The sequence below is a fragment of the Oryza glaberrima genome, chromosome 2, assembly GCF_000147395.1.
Source record: "Oryza glaberrima chromosome 2, OglaRS2, whole genome shotgun sequence".
Classification (NCBI taxonomy): Eukaryota; Viridiplantae; Streptophyta; class Magnoliopsida; order Poales; family Poaceae; genus Oryza; species Oryza glaberrima.
In genome coordinates this window covers 31,853,418-31,870,757 of record NC_068327.1, presented here as the reverse complement: position 1 = coordinate 31,870,757, position 17,340 = coordinate 31,853,418, and the positions used below count along the sequence as shown (strand labels likewise).

At 43.3% G+C, this 17,340-nt stretch overlaps 2 protein-coding genes across 3 annotated transcripts; both read left to right on the top strand.

The window, feature by feature from the left end:
- The first annotated feature begins 129 nt into the window (after positions 1-129).
- On the top strand, positions 130-4,039 carry LOC127761403 (20 kDa chaperonin, chloroplastic-like). Of its 2 annotated transcripts, XM_052285690.1 has the most exons (6): positions 130-416; positions 1,084-1,263; positions 1,796-1,951; positions 2,091-2,168; positions 2,259-2,440; positions 3,842-4,039. In XM_052285690.1, exons 1-5 carry the CDS (start codon positions 237-239, stop codon positions 2,430-2,432), a joined length of 768 nt encoding a protein of 255 aa, XP_052141650.1. In that variant the 5' UTR covers positions 130-236; the 3' UTR covers positions 2,433-2,440; positions 3,842-4,039. The 2 variants fall into 2 exon arrangements, with proteins under 2 accessions (XP_052141650.1, XP_052141649.1); XM_052285689.1 differs by lacking the exon at positions 3,842-4,039 and having other exon boundaries at positions 132-416; positions 2,259-2,675.
- An 11,715-nt stretch (positions 4,040-15,754) lies between these two features.
- Positions 15,755-16,999, top strand: LOC127764280 (ethylene-responsive transcription factor ERF018-like). Its single transcript, XM_052289133.1, has one exon. It carries the CDS (start codon positions 15,910-15,912, stop codon positions 16,516-16,518), a length of 609 nt encoding a protein of 202 aa, XP_052145093.1. The 5' UTR covers positions 15,755-15,909; the 3' UTR covers positions 16,519-16,999.
- Positions 17,000-17,340: the final 341 nt, after the last annotated feature.

The window sequence follows — 17,340 nt, the reverse complement described above, 5'->3', positions numbered from 1 at the left end:
AAATTTTGAGAAGAATTTTTATATAGTAGCCCCCATTGGTTTGGGCCCAAACAAGCCCACAAAAATATTTTGTCACCTTCGTGCGCGTTCGCCGTTTGGGATAAAGCGTCTCCTCCCCCTCCGCTTCGCGTCGGCTGCTGCTGCTGCTGCTGCTGCTCTCTCCGCGCTGCGCTTCAGCTGCTCTAGGGTTTATCTCCTGCTGCCGCTCGGATTTCGCGGCGAGCAATCCACCGGAGATGGCGCCCGTGCAGTTCTCCGCCGCTGGAGTTGGCGCGGTGGCCTTCGCTACGAAGGGGATGGCCTCCCGCGACGCGCTCCGCCTCCCGCCGCCGGCGGCCGTCCGGGTGCTCCGCCAGGCGCCGCGGCCGTCACGCGGCCTCGTCGTCAGGGCCGCCGCCGCCATCGTCGCCCCGAAGGTGCGTTTTCAGTGCAATGTACCATGGTGGGCACACTGGTAATGCTATTCTCGGTTCAGAGTTTTTCACTAGAGGGTTAGTTGGTGAATCGCTGGATTGGGTATTGCGGGCAATGCTATTACGATAGCGATGAAATCGACGATGATTCCGCTGGGTTAACTGATTTATTTCTGTTGAATTTAATGATGAATGGTGCTAGATGGATATCCGAGCCCGTCTGGTGTACGGTGTGCCCTGTACACACCTGTATTGCTGTGGTGGTTAGCTCATGGTGATTGCTGATTAGGAAGTTTTAAGATTGTGATGCAGTGAGCTGTGATGTGTCTATCGCTGCTTTCCCACGTTGACTACCGAACTTACTGTCAGACTGATGAATGATGAAGTGCAAATCAGTTTTGGAAAAAAAATGAATTATGTATCCTTGCAATAAAAGAGTAATGAAGTGAATTATAGCTACTCTATACTTTATATTTTAATTATTATGAGCAATAAAATAATGACTTACAAGTACACTATGGATTCAGTGAAGATATCGAAAGGGGGGGGGGGGGGGGGGGGGGGGGGGGTGTTGAAAGCAACTCTATGCTTAATATTTTAGTTTATTTTCCAGAAAATATATTTGTTATGCTTTTCAGTGATGAAGTTATGTTCTGTTATTCACTTGCAGTATACAACGCTCAAGCCCTTGGCTGATAGAGTGCTTGTAAAGATTAAGTCTGCTGAGCAGAAGACAACTGGTGGGATTTTGCTTCCTTCGGCTGCTCAGTCTAAACCCCAAGGGGGTGAGGTAGTTGCCATTGGGGAGGGACGAACTGTTGGGGATAACAAAGTGGAAGTTAGCATTCAGGTATATTTTTCTTTGCAATATAGTGAAAAAATATGTATGATGCTTTCTAACAGAATCAATGAGCCTTACTGGTACAGCTATTCGACTAGTCATTCATGGATCATAAAGCATTGTTTCTTCCAGTTGTCTGGAGCATTTGTTTCCATGTATCATTTGGTTGGTAGGTTCCAACCAACCTGTCCAAAGAACTACTATAGAATAATAATAAGGTGCGAGGCTCGCCTGTTCCAGCCTCCAGGTACATGAATACAGAAATCAGACCTGAAACAAAAAGAGTAAAACTGGCGGATTTAGCATTGGACCTGTGGCTAATAATCCAATAATGAGCATGCTGAAAAGTCGGGTATGATAAAGTTGTTAAAGGATTTATGTTGCCTGTTTTGACTTAAGATGTTTCATATTTTATTGAGGTGAATCTTACTTGATTGTTTTTTTAAATTTCTCGAAGTGTGATCATTTTGAGTGTAAACAAGTTATTACTGTTGGCAAACAAAAGAATATATACTAAAATGCACATATGTGACTTGCATAGGTTGGATCCCAAGTCGTATATTCAAAATATGCTGGAACAGAGGTGGAGTTGAATGATTCCAACCATCTGATTCTTAAAGAGGATGACATCATTGGTATTCTGGAGACTGATGATGCAAAGGACATGAAGCCTCTTAGCGATCGTGTTCTTATCAAGGTGGACATTTCTTATACATTTGTCTGGATAGCAGTGTAATGTTGTTGATTAAGTAGGCATGGCCAACTAAAGCTGAGGCCGCCCTCCTTTTGATTGTAATAATTTCTTCCTGTTTTCCTACCCTTTTCTCATACTATAGGTCGCTGAAGCTGAAGATAAAACTCCTGGTGGCCTATTGCTTACTGAAACAACAAAGGAGAAGCCGTCTATTGGAACGGTCAGTCACTCAATTTGTTAGTTCTGCTGGATATTTTGTGGTTTTGATCAAAGTTAAGGAGGTAATGATGTGTTGGTTGATTGGTGACAGGTCGTGGCTGTTGGCCCTGGTCCTCTGGATGAGGAAGGCAAGAGGATTCCATTGTCGGTCTCTGCAGGCAGCACTGTTCTATATTCCAAATATGCTGGCAGCGAGTTCAAGGGCTCTGATGGCACGAGCTATATAGTGTTGCGGGTGTCAGATCTAATGGCTGTCCTCTCCTGAATTACCAGGTGCGCTCAGCTGAGCCATCCATCGTACTATGCCCTTTCAGCAACCATCTTTTTTGGAAAATATTGCTCCTGGAGATAACATTAAAGCCACTCGAATCCCCTTTTGTTACACCAAAATTGGGGTGGTGGTATATCATACTGATAAATTATAATGAATGCCAACTTTTTTTGGTTGTTTTCAGCTTTGTAATGATTTATAGAAAAATGGGAGAATAACTCCTAACCTTTGCACCAATCAGGATGCACATATCCATTTATTAATCGTAGACGCTAGAATTTGAACCCTTACGGCACCAATCAATGGTGGGGTTTGGTTGGGAGCTTATTGGGCATAGGGGAACCGGGGGGTTATCGTTGAACTCACTACTTTTTAAGTACCAGGTAGGAGGTGCGAATTGGTAGGGAATTTCCTCTCTTCTGAGATTGAGGGAATGAGAGTACAGGGTTTGGACTTTGGACTGTGGATGTGGGAGTTTTAGGTGGGATTGGGGTGGAGAGTTTGTCCTCTAACTCCCTCGCTTGTAATACCGGGGTGGGGGTGGGAAGAGCCAACCATCATCACTTAAAAAATCGAACTAAACTTTGTCTCGGAACTAGATTAAGAACAAAAACCAAACTCTTATGACTATCCTGCCATCAACTCTCTAAACTCCCCTTCATCTCCTAAGTTACTACCAAATAGGCCTGTGATACTAGCGCTTGGTATGCGTGCTTAAGGTCCCATTCGACATGGATATTTTGTTGGGTTACTTCCTCGATTTTCATTAGCACGTTTTCTATACTCCTAAATGATGTGTACTTTACAAAAACTTTTCATATTGAAGTTTTTTTTTTAAAAAAATCAAATTAATCTATCTTCAAGTACTACCTCCGTTTTTTAATAGATGACGCCGTTGACTTTTTCTCACATGTTTGACCATTCGTCTTATTCAAAAAATTTACGTAATTATAATTTATTTTGTTATGAGTTGTTTTATCACTCATAGTACTTTAAGTGTGATTTATATCTTATACATTTTCATAAAATTTTTGAATAAGACGAATGGTCAAACATGTGAGAAAAAGTCAACGGCGTCATCTATTAAAAAACGGAGAGAGTATATAATAGTTAGTTAATTATGTGCTAATTATTCACCTGGTTTCACGTGTCACAAATAGCTCAGCTCAAATAGCTGATTCACGTGTCACTATTTGGTGGTGGCCTAAGTAGCCCATAAGTGTTAGCAATGTGTTTTAAGTATAATATTAGAAAGTTTAGCTGGGTAAGGGTTACCTTATAAGTCTTGATGCTCTAATAATAGTATCTAGTTAACCCTTTTATACGTAGAAACGATGAACGTGTAAGTGGGGTACGATGTGAACAAAGAACAAAAATCTAACGTGTAGAATGGATTAATGCAGATTTTAGAAGCTAAGTTGAGACTTGAGAATGAAATTGTAAGGGCATGTACAATGGTGTGTAATAACGGATTCTCTTCGTTCCCATGCAAGTAAAATTGATGATGTGGAAGAGAGAGAATGGAGGAAAGGGAAACATGGTTGCTACACATGACAACGGGTCAGAGTCGACTCTTAACGTTTATTAAAGGAAATTTTATTGCATGGAGGTGGAGAAAAGGAAAGAAGGGTATAAAAAAAATTTTTGGTGCACTAATGACCAAGAGTTCTTGTTGTGTTAACTATTGTAGTAGAATAGTCTCTAAGTGATATGCATTAACTAAAAGACCATCCATCTTAGACTTTACCTTTGTTTATGCCCTACTACAACACAACTGAAAAATATCGACAAATTTGTACATATCCTATCTAAGCCATCACCATTACATTGTGAATCTTCGCTAAAATTCCCAGAGCACCTTTCATATTCCACCTCTATTCTTGTCCACTCATTGCCTCACCCACAATCCCATGTATCCTCATCTATCCTTCTCCATCACCCTCCTTTTTTTTTTGTCCGCCTCACGAACTCCGACCGCGAGCTCTACACGTCTCGACCGACCGAGATACGTGCCGCGACAACTATTCGACAAAGAACCACAAAAACACCAGCGCCGCGGCGCTACCGCGCTTAGCTCTAGCATATGCTTGTAGCACCACATAAACCATCAGTTGCTTGCCGCACGTATCTCGGTCAGGGCCCTGACAAGTGACAAGTCAATCATTCAACATTTTATTTTTCATTTGAATAACAACCATTCAACATTTTGTTCTGAAGTACAACGACTCAACATTTCGAGCTTGTTCAAACCTTAACATTTTTTAGTAATATCAAATTTTGTATTACCAAATTTTATTGTGGTAAAGAAAGGTTTGCGGTCTTTGACGTGAGGCCTTTTCAAATTTCGGTAGAAGTTTACGAGAATTGAAGATTCCAAAATTACCAAGATATGGTAGAGTTGTGTTGAAAACAGTATTCTTTAGTGAACAACCTCTTCAGTTTGTTTGTGCTTGTTCCAACTCATTCTCCTCTTTTTCCACGCAGTGTGTTTTTTTTGCAAAAATAAAAATTATAAGAAAGTTGTTTTGAAAAAATCGTATTAACTTATTTTTTAATATTTTTAGCTAATACTTAATAATTGTATGCTAATCTATTGCTCCCGTATCAGGAGGTGAGTCTCACATAACACAGCCTTAGAGCAAATTTAATAGTATAGCCAACTACTGACTCCAATTATCTATAGTCAATTCATATAATAGTTATCTATAAACATATACTATCTCTGTCTCAAAATATAGCAACCTAGTATTAGATGGGACATATCCTAGTCCATGGACTAGGATGTGATGTGTTCCATCATGTCCCAAATTGTTATATTTTGGGACATAGGGAGTACTACCCAATTAATACATGATCATACCTATCATACACACATATATTTTGGAATCATGGAGTTCGTGTTGCAGCAACTGCAATAAATCTCTCTCGAACTGAGCTATTCCGATGATAAATCACTAGGACGACATAAGACAGACACATAACCTACGTACCACAATTTCTCCTTAGGCGCATGTCTCGGGAAGATCTGGAGCGACTGGATTGAACAGAAAGTACTCTCACACTATAGAAAAAGTCAAGTCCACTAAAAGTACATGCACGGAGGAGTGGTCTTTCAGGATTGGTCCTTGTGTTTCACTACTGTACACGGATGGACCTCCTCTTTTTTATGCATCTTTTGATTTAGCTTTTTCGATACCTCATTCACTTCAAGGGCACCCCATTGCAACTAATGAATAATGAATTTGCTGTCTTCTATCTGGGCCGCAAAATGTTCCAATTCTTATTTATTTCTCGGAAGAAATGACTTACTTCACCATCAAGTTCAAGATATCTGTTGCACGCCGATCACCAGCTTGTTTCAGGCAATTCTAGAACTTATCTCGGGATAGTAAAATAGTTGGGGGAAATGAAAGTAATTAACTCTGAAACAATGCAATTCGGGAGTAAAATCAATTCTATTCGGAGCAACGAAACAATGTAAGGGCCTTGTATCTGTATTCGGATCAGCTCCTTAACAGAGTTTCCTGCTTGAACCCTGGCTGGGAGCTGGGAGAGGTGTCCCACATGCTCCCGGTACCTTTTCTTAGGCGAGCGACTGAGACGAGAGCTTTCAATTATGCCGTTTTGGTCAAATCCCAGGGCTCTTTCTGATTTGATTAAATACTTCTATCATTTAGATAGAGAGTGATCTTTCCTTCTTGTCCGAGAAGGCAACAACCATTTCATTTCTTTAACCCGGATTGCATTATTTAATTGATTTACTACGTCGTGTACTACGTATTGGTTCGCGAATGCGTTGCTTGAAGGAAGGAAGCAGCTTTAGAGGAGGGATGCCGTCAAAGGGGTCGCCAGAAATCCAAGGTTCCACACGAGCTCCTGTTCTGCGGCGTGGTGGCAGGACCGCTAGGGGATTGGCTCCGGGTGTAGGTAGGGTCAAATCCGCAGGGGTCATGCAAATACATAGGCCCCTTCCCTTCTGCCGAGTTGTTTAGAAGGCGCTTTCCGTTCTACGGTCCCTCGGAGCGAAGGGTTAGGCAGGTAGTACGGGCCCTCTGACTTCCAGCTATGTGCTGTGTGCGACTCCTGTATGGGTGGGACATGTTGGTCGTCCCCGGGGACAATCTCTACCTCCGGCTCCGGGTCAGGGAGCGGGGCGTTCAAATCTAGATCCAAAATCTCTCTACAAAATGATCAAAAAGGCATTTAAAATGCTTCTTATTCCCGTGTTTGATCTTATCCATCTCTGCCCCGCTTCCATGTGGGCAGAGACCCCTGGACTCACTAGAACTCTCTCTCTGGTTGCAGTTCCCTACTAGCTTTCCCAAACTTCACTAGCGCGTTCTAAAGTGGAATCGAACCACTCACTCCGTTTGGATTTAGAGTCCAAAGGGCCCAGGCCCAGCGAACGAAAAAGGATTTACAGTCCCACGCCTCGACTTAGCCGCCGTCATAGAGAGCTTTATAATCGTTGAAAAGCCCTGACACTCAAATCAAAAAGCCTAGAAGGAAGCCTTCTCTACTCCAATTCCCTTTTGTTTGTTTGGTGGGGCCCCGGGTTGGTTCGTTTCCTCCTCCTATCTACGCAATTCTCCGTCTTCGTTCGTGATCATCTTAGGCGAAAGGATAGGTATCAATTTTGTGGAGGGGCGGCTGTGAAAGGGCGCTTGACTCGCTGCAAAACATTTCGCTTTCTGCCGAAGCAAATAAAGGCGCGCAGCGAAAGGCATGCATGTTTCATTTGCAGGTGCTGCCGGTCCAGGGCTCTTCGGCTGAGCTTACTAAATAAAAGAAAGCACGGCCTGGTTTATGAGAATCGTAAATAGACGAAGTGGTGTTTTTTCCTTTCCTTGAGGATCTATGCTTTTCAGGATGGTTACGGGAAATTTCACTCTCTTGGCTAATTGTACCGTCCTTTCCTCTAGGTATTGAGATCCTTCGACAAGTTGTTCTTCCCCCGAAGAATCGTCACCAAAGACATTCTTCCATGGTTTTTTTACATGGGGGGGGCTCGGTTTTGTAAAAGATTATGGGTTTACATACAACCGGGGCAAAGTGGTTTATGATTGAATCTCAGAGGCATTCTTATCATTTGGTAGATCCAAGTCCATGGCCTATTTCGGGTTCACTCAGAGCTTTGGCAACCACCGTAGGAGGTGTGATGTACATGCACTCATTTCAAGGGGGTGCGCGCGTTGTATCGAATTAAACCACATGCTCCACCGCTTGTGCAGGCCCCCGTCAATTCCTTTGAGTTTGGGTCTTGCGACTGTACTCCCCAGGCGGAGTGTTTCACGCGTTAGCTGGGCCCCTGATCCGCGTATCACTTTGAACTGGGAATGAATTTTGTGCTTTTTCACTGAAGTACTCTTGCTTTTGAACTCAGCAAATCCCTCCTTTTCCCGCAACAAAGATCTTTAGTAATCCGGGCTAACTTTTGTCCATAAATCCCGCGTAAGAAGTAAAATGACATTTTTGGTTGTTTTACTCTCTTTCAAACAGTAGACTTTTCCACCATTTTTGCTTGTGCTAGTGCTCCCAGAAATGAATGGATTTCTTGCAATATGAGATTGAATGGGCAACAAAACATCTTGATTTATAGGAATCAACGACCTCGCCACTGCAAAGGAGGAAGTCGAATGATTTGGATTCGGACAGGCTGTCTCGACAGTAAGAAATCGACATCATCATCTGTCTTTCATGATGGTGGGAGGCCTGATTGAATAGCAATCTCGTCTGGAACTCCGAGACAAATGGGAACCATGCCAGCACCGCCACCGGGACGAAGATGACGATCCCCATCAGGTACTCAGAGAGCCTTGACAGATCCCCACAGGCAGGACGCGGAGATCGATTGATCAATATGCATATCGAGAGTTGATGGTTGACCGCCGCTCCCCTTGTCCTGGGGGCTCCCCGACCGGGGAGGCAAAGGGGATTGCTATCGTCACCCTTTCTCCCGGTGTATGTGAAAGAGAAAAAGTGACGAACTTTTTTTCTTTTCGGTCTGCGGGGTCCAAAGAACGAGAGTCAGCTTCCTTAAGTCCGTTCTTCCTCAGTAGCTCAGTGGTAGAGCGGTCGGCTGTTAACTGACTGCATCCTTCCGCATTGGCGGCGAGTGGAAGAGTTGGGTTCGATTCCCTTTATACGCGATGTGGCGAAAAAGACTGATTCAACGAAATATGCCATGCCTGCATTAAGATTTAAAACATGTCGTCTACTTCCAGGAAATGTTCGGAACAGAGAACTTTCTCTAATCCAACGCCGCGTCCCTAATGCATTAGATTCCACAGGTAAACCCGACTCAGGTGACCTACTTTCTCAGATGAGAGATTCGGCGGAGTAGTAGGAAGTCCCTGTGGAGAACTAGAAGACAAAACGAATATAGCGGACCAAGCAAAAGCATGCCAAGGTGAAGTTGACGATCTCTTTAGCCTTTCTCCTTCTCTTCATCTTGCCCTATGAGCTCATGCAGTGAGTGCCGCAGGATGATTTAGTTCTGAGCGAGGGCTTGACCCGTTGAGGAGGGCATATTCTTCTGCATCCTGAACTAAGTTCTACTAATTTCTTCTAAGATAGTGGTGTTCTCATTCCCGCTTGCACTAACGAACTGTGATGTTTACGGATGAGAAGTAGGCTGTTGGACAGATGATGCTTGTATTGCCAGCCTTCATCGGCTCCGAGGTGTGGCCGGGTGAGCAGTCTGCGGAACGTTTCACTGCCTGGCCTCCCGGGTTTCTGAGTGCTAGCGAACCTCCTTAGAAGTAGCTATATTGGAATACCCCGCTGACTTCAGATTCTGATTGGCTGGAGGTGAAGACCTAAGCATTGGCTTACACTGACTCCTCTATCAAAAGAAAGGGTACATGCACTAGACAAATTACCTACTGGTAATGTAAAGGGTAGCCATTACAATGTCCCCCCCTGTCGCAGCAGCCGCGGATTCCACACACACAAAAAAAAGACTTAGTATGAAAAAAAAAAAGGCTTAGTATGCTCGGGGATATCCGGCAAAAAAAACCTATAAATCCTAGTGGAACCCGGTGCTAGACGGCTTTCTCGTCAAAGAGCGTTCTATTTCTAGGGTCGGCCGTAAAAGACGGATTTGTTTATAACTGACCCATTTATAATATACCACCAAACTAGTCACTCATGGGAGGCTTCACTTGTGAACTACAATTCCAACCAGGGCCTTTTGAGCACTGCTAAGCTAATATGCGCCAGAGAAAGAAAAGGAGGTAACTATTCGGTCCGGAGCATTGATTCCCCCTATCGAATAGGCTAACTCTATCTCTCAATTGCCTATCCTGTACTCGAGAAGGTCCCCCAGTTCCTCGGCTGCACCTTGAAGTGCATTTAGTTGTCTAACTTTAGACTCGGGATATTCCCCACTCCATGGCATCTTTCGCTTATCCATTCAGCCCGCCCGCCCAGACGCGGCGCCCTTTCTCATTATCATCTACCGCCCTTTCTTTCCTTTGGGCTCTTAAAAAGAATATGCTGTTCTCTTTCCTCTTGCTATCACCGTCTTCGTCCTGAAAACATCTGCAGAGCTAAGCCAGTGTAGGCTTTGACACTACTTATATTCGCTACAAGTATTACACTCGCTTCGCTACACGGGCTCCTACCTATTCTGGTGTTTACTTCATCATAGCTTGAAAAGATGAGTCCTGAAAACAAGTCGTCTTCCGTACACCTGGTATACAGTGAGAATTAATAGAGCTTATAATCAGGTCAGATATTCCACTTGCTCCTAGAAATAAGGTAAGGGTCAGTCCATCAGTCTTTCCATATTATATTTCCAGTCAAGTCAGTCAACACTTCTACAATCCAGTCTCTTAACACTAGCTTTACTTGGGAAAGTAGTGAAAGTCCTGCTGCTGGATAAAGATACTGGAAAAAGTCTCAAGTTCCACTAGGCGAGATGAAAAAGTTCAGAACCCCTTTTTCTATGTGTTGGTGTTCTATATGACCGACATAAGACTCGACTTGTTAGATATTATGGAGGTTTAGTGAGCACCATGCCGAATTTCTCTACCATTTTCTTCTTTTTCACTTTAGCCAATATGAGTTTACCCGGCTCGCAAAGGATCAGCAATAGCTGTGTGTACTTGAGGACTCTTAGGGAAAGAAAAGCACTTTTCTCTCTCAGCAGTTAGACCGGCTATGGGTGGGTTGGTTATATACTGCGCCTTCCTTCTTCGAACCTTTTGGTATGTATTGCCCCCTAACTATAGATCTGGTGGCATCATCGTATGCTCGACATTAGTTGCCCTGGTGTATATCCCGGAGTACTCCTATGGCCGATCTGTCACCCATACATGAAGGCCTTGGCCCCGTCCCGTGTGGAGAATGCCCCCCTTACGGCATGGCTTAGTCTGTTATTTTTTTTTTTGTCAGAGTGGATTCGGACCGAAGCACGAAACACATGGATTCTCTGAGAACCGGACTGACCCAACCAAGCAATCACTTGAGCCATTCACAATCCATGATAGGAGAACTTTACGTGAGTTGGGTTTAGAACGTCGTGAGACAGTTCGGTTCCTATCTACCGTTGGTGTTAAAGGGAGAACTGCGAGGAGCCAACCCTAGTACGAGAGGACTGGGTTGGGTCAACCTATGGTGTACCGGTTGTTATGCCAATAGCAGCGCCGGGCAGCTAAGTTGGTATGGAAGAACTGCTGCGCCGCGGGAAATCCTTCTCTATACAAGTTCTCGTACGAGGTTTTTGAACAGAACTTCGATAGGCGAGAGGTGTAAGCACCGCGAGGTGTGAAGCGATCTCGTACTAAATGAATGGAACTTTCCAACATTCGAGAGCTGATAAGGGTAAAAAAGAGAAACGAAGACTGTAAGTCAAATGACCATCAGTCTTCGTTTCTCTTAGACTGAGTGTCTCTACCTGGGGTGGGTTTAACCCCCTCTAGGAAAACTAGAGCCGAGACCGGTTGCTATCTATTCTTTCATGACGTGAATATGTGATAGTATACTTTATACCCTAAATCTGGAATCTAATCTTTCATGACGTGAATATGTGTGGTGTTAGTGGACTGACAGAGTGAGCTCTAAAGCTAGAAAAAAAAGATCCATCTGCGAGTGGTTCTCTCGGCTATAGATATGACAATGTTCCAGCCTTCTTTTCCTTTCCCTTCCATATAGATCGTCGTGGCATGAACTAAATTCTGCGTTTCCCCACCCCCACTCCTGCCCGAAATCCTGCTTTGGGCGTCGGAGACTATGTGCTATAATGCTGAACTAAGGACGCGTACTGTACTTTGCTTAACACTCACTATATTCAGCAAAAGCTGGATGCGTATTATATTATATCTTGTCGGGCCCTTCTTCTTTCTTCTTTGAATTCTGCTTTTCTCTTGCCTTTAGAAAGCTCCTCTTTCGGGGACTCCACACTCCCCCCACTTGGTGCTCTTCTCCAAACGGCATGGCGCTCACTATCAGAGCTTGCGAGAGAAACAAAAAATACTCTCTTCGGCGACTTAGACTTACTCATTTTGGCGATGTCTGGCACCCGCGCTGGATAGAACCCATGGTTGGACGTAGATTGCACTATACTTCCTGATTACCCACCGGGACTTCCTACTAAGTATTTGACACTTCCATCAAGAAGAAAACTATAAAGTACTCAATCAATGCGAATAGCAGGAATGGTACTTGCAAAAAAAACATATAGGACCAGAGAAATGGGAACGAGGCTGACCTATCCAGATGTAGCCCGCTATTTTTCTTTCTCCTCTCTTATCTTCTTGAAATATATTAATAGCTTGTTTATTTATAGTATGCTATTGTTGTTGCTCACTCGCAACTATGCGGAGACACCCGCGCGCTCGTACTACGTGGCCGCAACCGATGGCACGCGCGCGCGGGCCTCGCGGCCGGAGCGACACAATCTCCCTGGCAGGGTCTCGCGGCCGGAGCGACACGATCTCCTTGGCAGGTAGCAGCAGCAAGCGAGCGAGCCGGCCAAGGCCAAAGCCGTTCGTCAAGCCGGAATCGCACGATCCGTTCCATGGTCGCCATGGCGAGCCGTCTCCACGTACTCCTTTCTCACTACAGCTCCTCGCCTCGCCTCGCCCCGCCGCTTGGAGGCTGGGAGCCCGACCGACCGACCGCGCGCGAGCCGCGAGGTCAAACCGCTTCCATGCTTTGACTCTCTGACCGTTCTGTGTCGTCTCTGCTGTGCTAGCTAGCTCCAGCCTCCAATTCATTCATGATACAGTACTCCTCCAGGAGTACTCTAGTATGTGTATGATTCCAGGCAGCAGCTATATAGCTCTTGAATTCAAAGTTCAAAGTCCATCTATATCCAACTTTATTTTACGGCGGCCAAATCTCGGATCTCCCTGTATGATTATGATCCAAAACTGGTACTACTGCATAGTGACAGATCACTGTAGTATCGAATAAAGGAGAGAGCGATGCATGCGGTGTAGTCGAACAGTATTGATTTTGACAAAAAAGAAAAAATGGATGCGTGCGTAGCCTGGTAACTGTAAAATTATACGACTAAATTTACTGTGAATACTTTATAAGCCGAGTCGTCCTCGGCCTTCTCCCCATCATCTTAGGCTGTGTTCAGGAGGATGGGTTGGGAACTCCTCCCCGGCATGTACAATAAAACACATATTATTGCACGATTAATTATGTATTAACTAATTTTCTTTTGAAAAATGGATGAATATGATTTTTTTAAAATAACTTTCATATAATTTTTTTTTGCAAAAAAACACAATGTTTAGTAATTTGAAAAGCGTGCGCGCGAAAAACGAGAGATGTGAGTTGGGAAAACTGGGATAAGAACTCAACCTTAGTTCCCCACGTAAAAGGTTGCTAGTAAAAAGACCACCGCACCTAAAGATTTGTGTTTCCAGACAAAAATCAACTAGTATAATTTCAATCTTGTGGTAACTTTTTTATTATTTTTTAGAGAAAAATATTGTTTACCTGGCCTTTACATCTAATCGGATATATGCAGCCATTTAAGTTGAGAACTTAGTCCCACAAACAATCCAATATAAAATTCACTTATATATAGATTTAAACTTAGGACTTTTGGATGCTACTCAGGTTATTACGACCGCTAGGTTACATGCTTTTTTTATGGTCTCGTGGTAACTCATAATGCATGAACATGGCACTAATAACTTCAAAGGAATAATAAAGTATCGTGGCTCAAATTAACCACGTATAATTAACTCTGAAAGGAAAAAAAATTGTCACTTTCTAGGGAGTATCTTGAGGTAATAAAAAATATACATGCCCGTTAATTCCCAATATACTATGGAGTAATAGAATATCATAAATAAATATATATGAATGTGCCTTAATTTTACATTAGACTTCCTTTATTTCTAAATATAATTTTACATTAGACTTGATCCATGTTACTCCCTCTATTTCTAAATATATTTTTTCTAGATTATTTAATAAGTATTAAGGTTAAGCAAAAAAAATATTATCTTTTAGTTATCTTATTGATTAATTTTTGAAATTTTAATTGCTTGGATTCCCCTCACACCCAATTGTATTGGAATCTGTGTCACCAAGATGTTTATATCGTGTACTTTGTCCATTCAAAATTCTAAGGCAGACATAAAAAAAAATCTAAAGTATGTTTTGTTTTTTGTTTTTTAAATGAGATGGACATATTTGTAATCTATATGTAGTAAATTAAATTAGTCATCTTAATACTAATTGGTTAGATGTATGCATATAGTTTATTGGTTTTATCAGACGAGTTAATTTTATTTTTATCTTGATGAAAAGAAATTCAACCAGTCAATCGAGTAGATTGCATTAAGGATCATATTAGTCACATGAGCTAACTATTCCACTTTACCTATTTGACCCATTCTTACTGCTGACGGATCCAGTTTACTTAGCCCAATCATCATGCGGTGCAGTGCCAGAAAGGTGCTAGTAGGGAATCCACTTTTGTTCTTTAGGTTTCATTCCGACCTGTCGGAACTCAGGGTTGTTGCCACACCACACGTTATCAAAGAAAAACTGGTATCGGAGGGGCCATGGATATCCGGTGCACCCGAATTCTCTTATTTCTTTTAACTCCACTTTCATATAATTTAAAAAATAAACCAATCAAAACTTACTACTAAATCTAAAACCTCTTGTTCATGTCATCCTCGTTAGTGACAACACAATCTTACCTAAAAGAAAGACTTTGGCGTGGCAACAATGAAAAATATTTGACTAGCATAGGTGGTGCGGCTAAAAAGGTTGTTTTCAAAATACATATTGTAGGGTTTATTTTTTATATTTAAATGAGACAGGTTAAAAAATAAAATAAACTGCAGCCACGATCATGAGCAATGCTTTAATTTTGCTCGCGCAACTTAAGAACAAAGGACAGCGGTCAAGATTCATGGATGAATGGCGATGAATTGTTTGACGGAAATCATTTTGTGCTGGAGTAGTAGTACGTGAAGCATATCTGGTAGTAGTAATTTGGTAGCATGGATGTTCATTAATCCAGTGATATTTTCAACACCGAGGTGATTTGCAGTTGTAGAGACATGCTCTTCTTTAACAATGCACTTGTGCCTTTGTATCAAGAGAGTAAGAGACACATTTTGTGCAGTTCATTTTGCATTAATACACATTTTCTCTTCAGGATTTGCTATTTCACTTGCGATATATTTAGGTTCGTATCTTTCACTTTTTCATTCACAAAATCTTGCATCAAGAATTATATTCTTATATATCAACTTATAGCACAATCAGTTACGCAGCACTTACACGCAACTACGGTGTATCAAAATTAGATTTTACAATGGGTTTTTCTGTAGATTTACGATTTTTGACATGTTTATTTTTTATTGTATTTAAAATGGGTTATATCCATTGGTCAGAAAAATTTATAGGTAATCCCTTCTCCTTAATTTGCCCGGTACATGTTCCATCCACTATTCAGAAAATAATCCCATTATACTAAAACAGAGTGCCTCAACAGTTGATGATAACAACGTACTTTCTCCGACTTTTTAACATTGATCACATTCATATATATACTAATAAATCTAGATATATATGTGTGTCTAGATTCATTAACATCTATATGAATGTGGGCAATATTAGAAAGTCTTATAATCTGAAACGGATGTAGTAACTAATAATTATGCTATCATAACATAATTTTTGTCTTTAAAAAAGAGTATATCGAATAAAGACAAAAGGCCCACCGGCCGATATATCTAGTAGAATCCAAGTTAGGATCGAAATCAACCTCAACCTAGTCGTAGTAGCATCGCCTCGCTAAGCTTTGGTTGCTGGCTGACACCTTGCACGTCGCCGTCCGACGCGCCATGGCGAGTCAACGCGTCGCACCCGACGACGCATGGCGACGGTACAAGTAGCCGAGGCGACCCCGCCAAGATGATCCAGCAGCAAGCAAACCCAAAGCCACCATCAACACAGCACGTACACGTACGTGCAACGTCACTGCATGATGTCATCGTCGTCGCCGGTGGCGGCGTCACCGCCGGAGATGGAGAAGAAGTACAAGGGCGTGCGGCGGCGGAAGTGGGGGAAGTGGGTGTCGGAGATCCGGCTGCCCAATAGCCGCGACCGCATCTGGCTGGGCTCCTACGACTCGCCGGAGAAGGCGGCGCGGGCGTTCGACGCCGCCTTCGTCACGCTCCGCGGCCACGGCGCCGCCGGCGCCGACCTCAACTTCCCGGACTCGCCGCCGTCGTGCGACGCCCGCAGCAGCGACCCGCGGCAGGTGCAGGCCGCCGCGCTCTCCCACGCCAACCGCGCCCACGTCACGCCGCAGCAGGCGGCCGCGGCGCTCATGTCGCCGCCCTCGCTGTCGCCGCCGCCGGGGTTCGCCACCGGCAGCGAGGTGGTGGCGCCCGCCGTGCGCGCCGACGGCAGCATCGACTGGCGCCCGGTCATGGCGCACCCGCCGCCGCTGTACTCGCCGCCCGGCTGGGGCGGCGGCCATGCCTACGACTTCTTGCAGCCGCCGCCGCCGTCGCCGCCGTTGCCGTCGTGCGACGACGACATGGTCGACGTCGTAGATGAGAGCAGTGCTTCGCTTTGGAGCTTTTGACACGCGAGACTCCTACTTCCGATACTAATTACATGCATCGATTAATGCATTATGCATGGGATCAGCTGGCATTGATGGTAGCTTAGCTGCCCCACACACACAAATTCATTAACTAGAATAGACGGCCATTAATTTAGTTTCTACACGTTCTAAACGTTTTTTCAAAGAATTAACGATATTTTGCGATGGTCGTGTGCATATGTCTTGCATGCTAAATGGTATCTTATTCAAAGCACTATGGGTAAATAGTACTCACCAATATGAAAAGTAGTGAGGCAAGTTTTGTCAGTAAGGTTATATATGCAGAAATGTTCATTGTATTTTAACTCCCCTTTTAGGGAAAAAAATGTTTTAGGGGGGTAGTTGAGGTTGTGCTTAATTACTTAATTTGATGTATGTGATCTGATCTGCACGCACATCACACACTGCAAAATGAGCTCAGGCTTATTAACATGTCTATTTCATGAGCTAAAGCTTTGATAAAAAGCCTTCATGTTCTTCTAGCAGCAACTTGTCACATAGGCAAATTTTAAAGACGTCATTTTCAAGCATGTGACATTTTGCAAGGTAGAACTGGAATATACCATGATCCAACTGGGCGATGTGATATATACAACACAGTATATCAGTTCGGTGTCGCAATCGGGGTTTACACTTTCGTTTTTCACCGAAATTCCAGAAATTTCGAGGTCACCGAAATTGACCCCAAAATTTCTGTAGTTTCGGAACATTTTACACAAAATTATTTAGAAATTTAATAAATTTTGAAGAAAAAAGAGAATTTCGGGTGAGATATTTGCATGCTGGAGGGTAGCGAAAAAT

What these genes read in the sequence shown, in the direction of transcription:
- LOC127761403 (XM_052285690.1), top strand. Translation starts at nt 237, where the DNA reads ATGGCGCCCGTGCAGTTCTCCGCCGCTGGAGTTGGCGCGGTGGCCTTC. An exon ending in GCGATCGTGTTCTTATCAAG is followed by an intron (nt 1,952 to 2,090) that starts GTGGACATTTCT and finishes CTCATACTATAG; the next exon opens with GTCGCTGAAGCTGAAGATAA. An exon ending in AGAAGCCGTCTATTGGAACG is followed by an intron (nt 2,169 to 2,258) that starts GTCAGTCACTCA and finishes GATTGGTGACAG; the next exon opens with GTCGTGGCTGTTGGCCCTGG.
- LOC127764280 (XM_052289133.1), top strand. Translation starts at nt 15,910, where the DNA reads ATGATGTCATCGTCGTCGCCGGTGGCGGCGTCACCGCCGGAGATGGAG.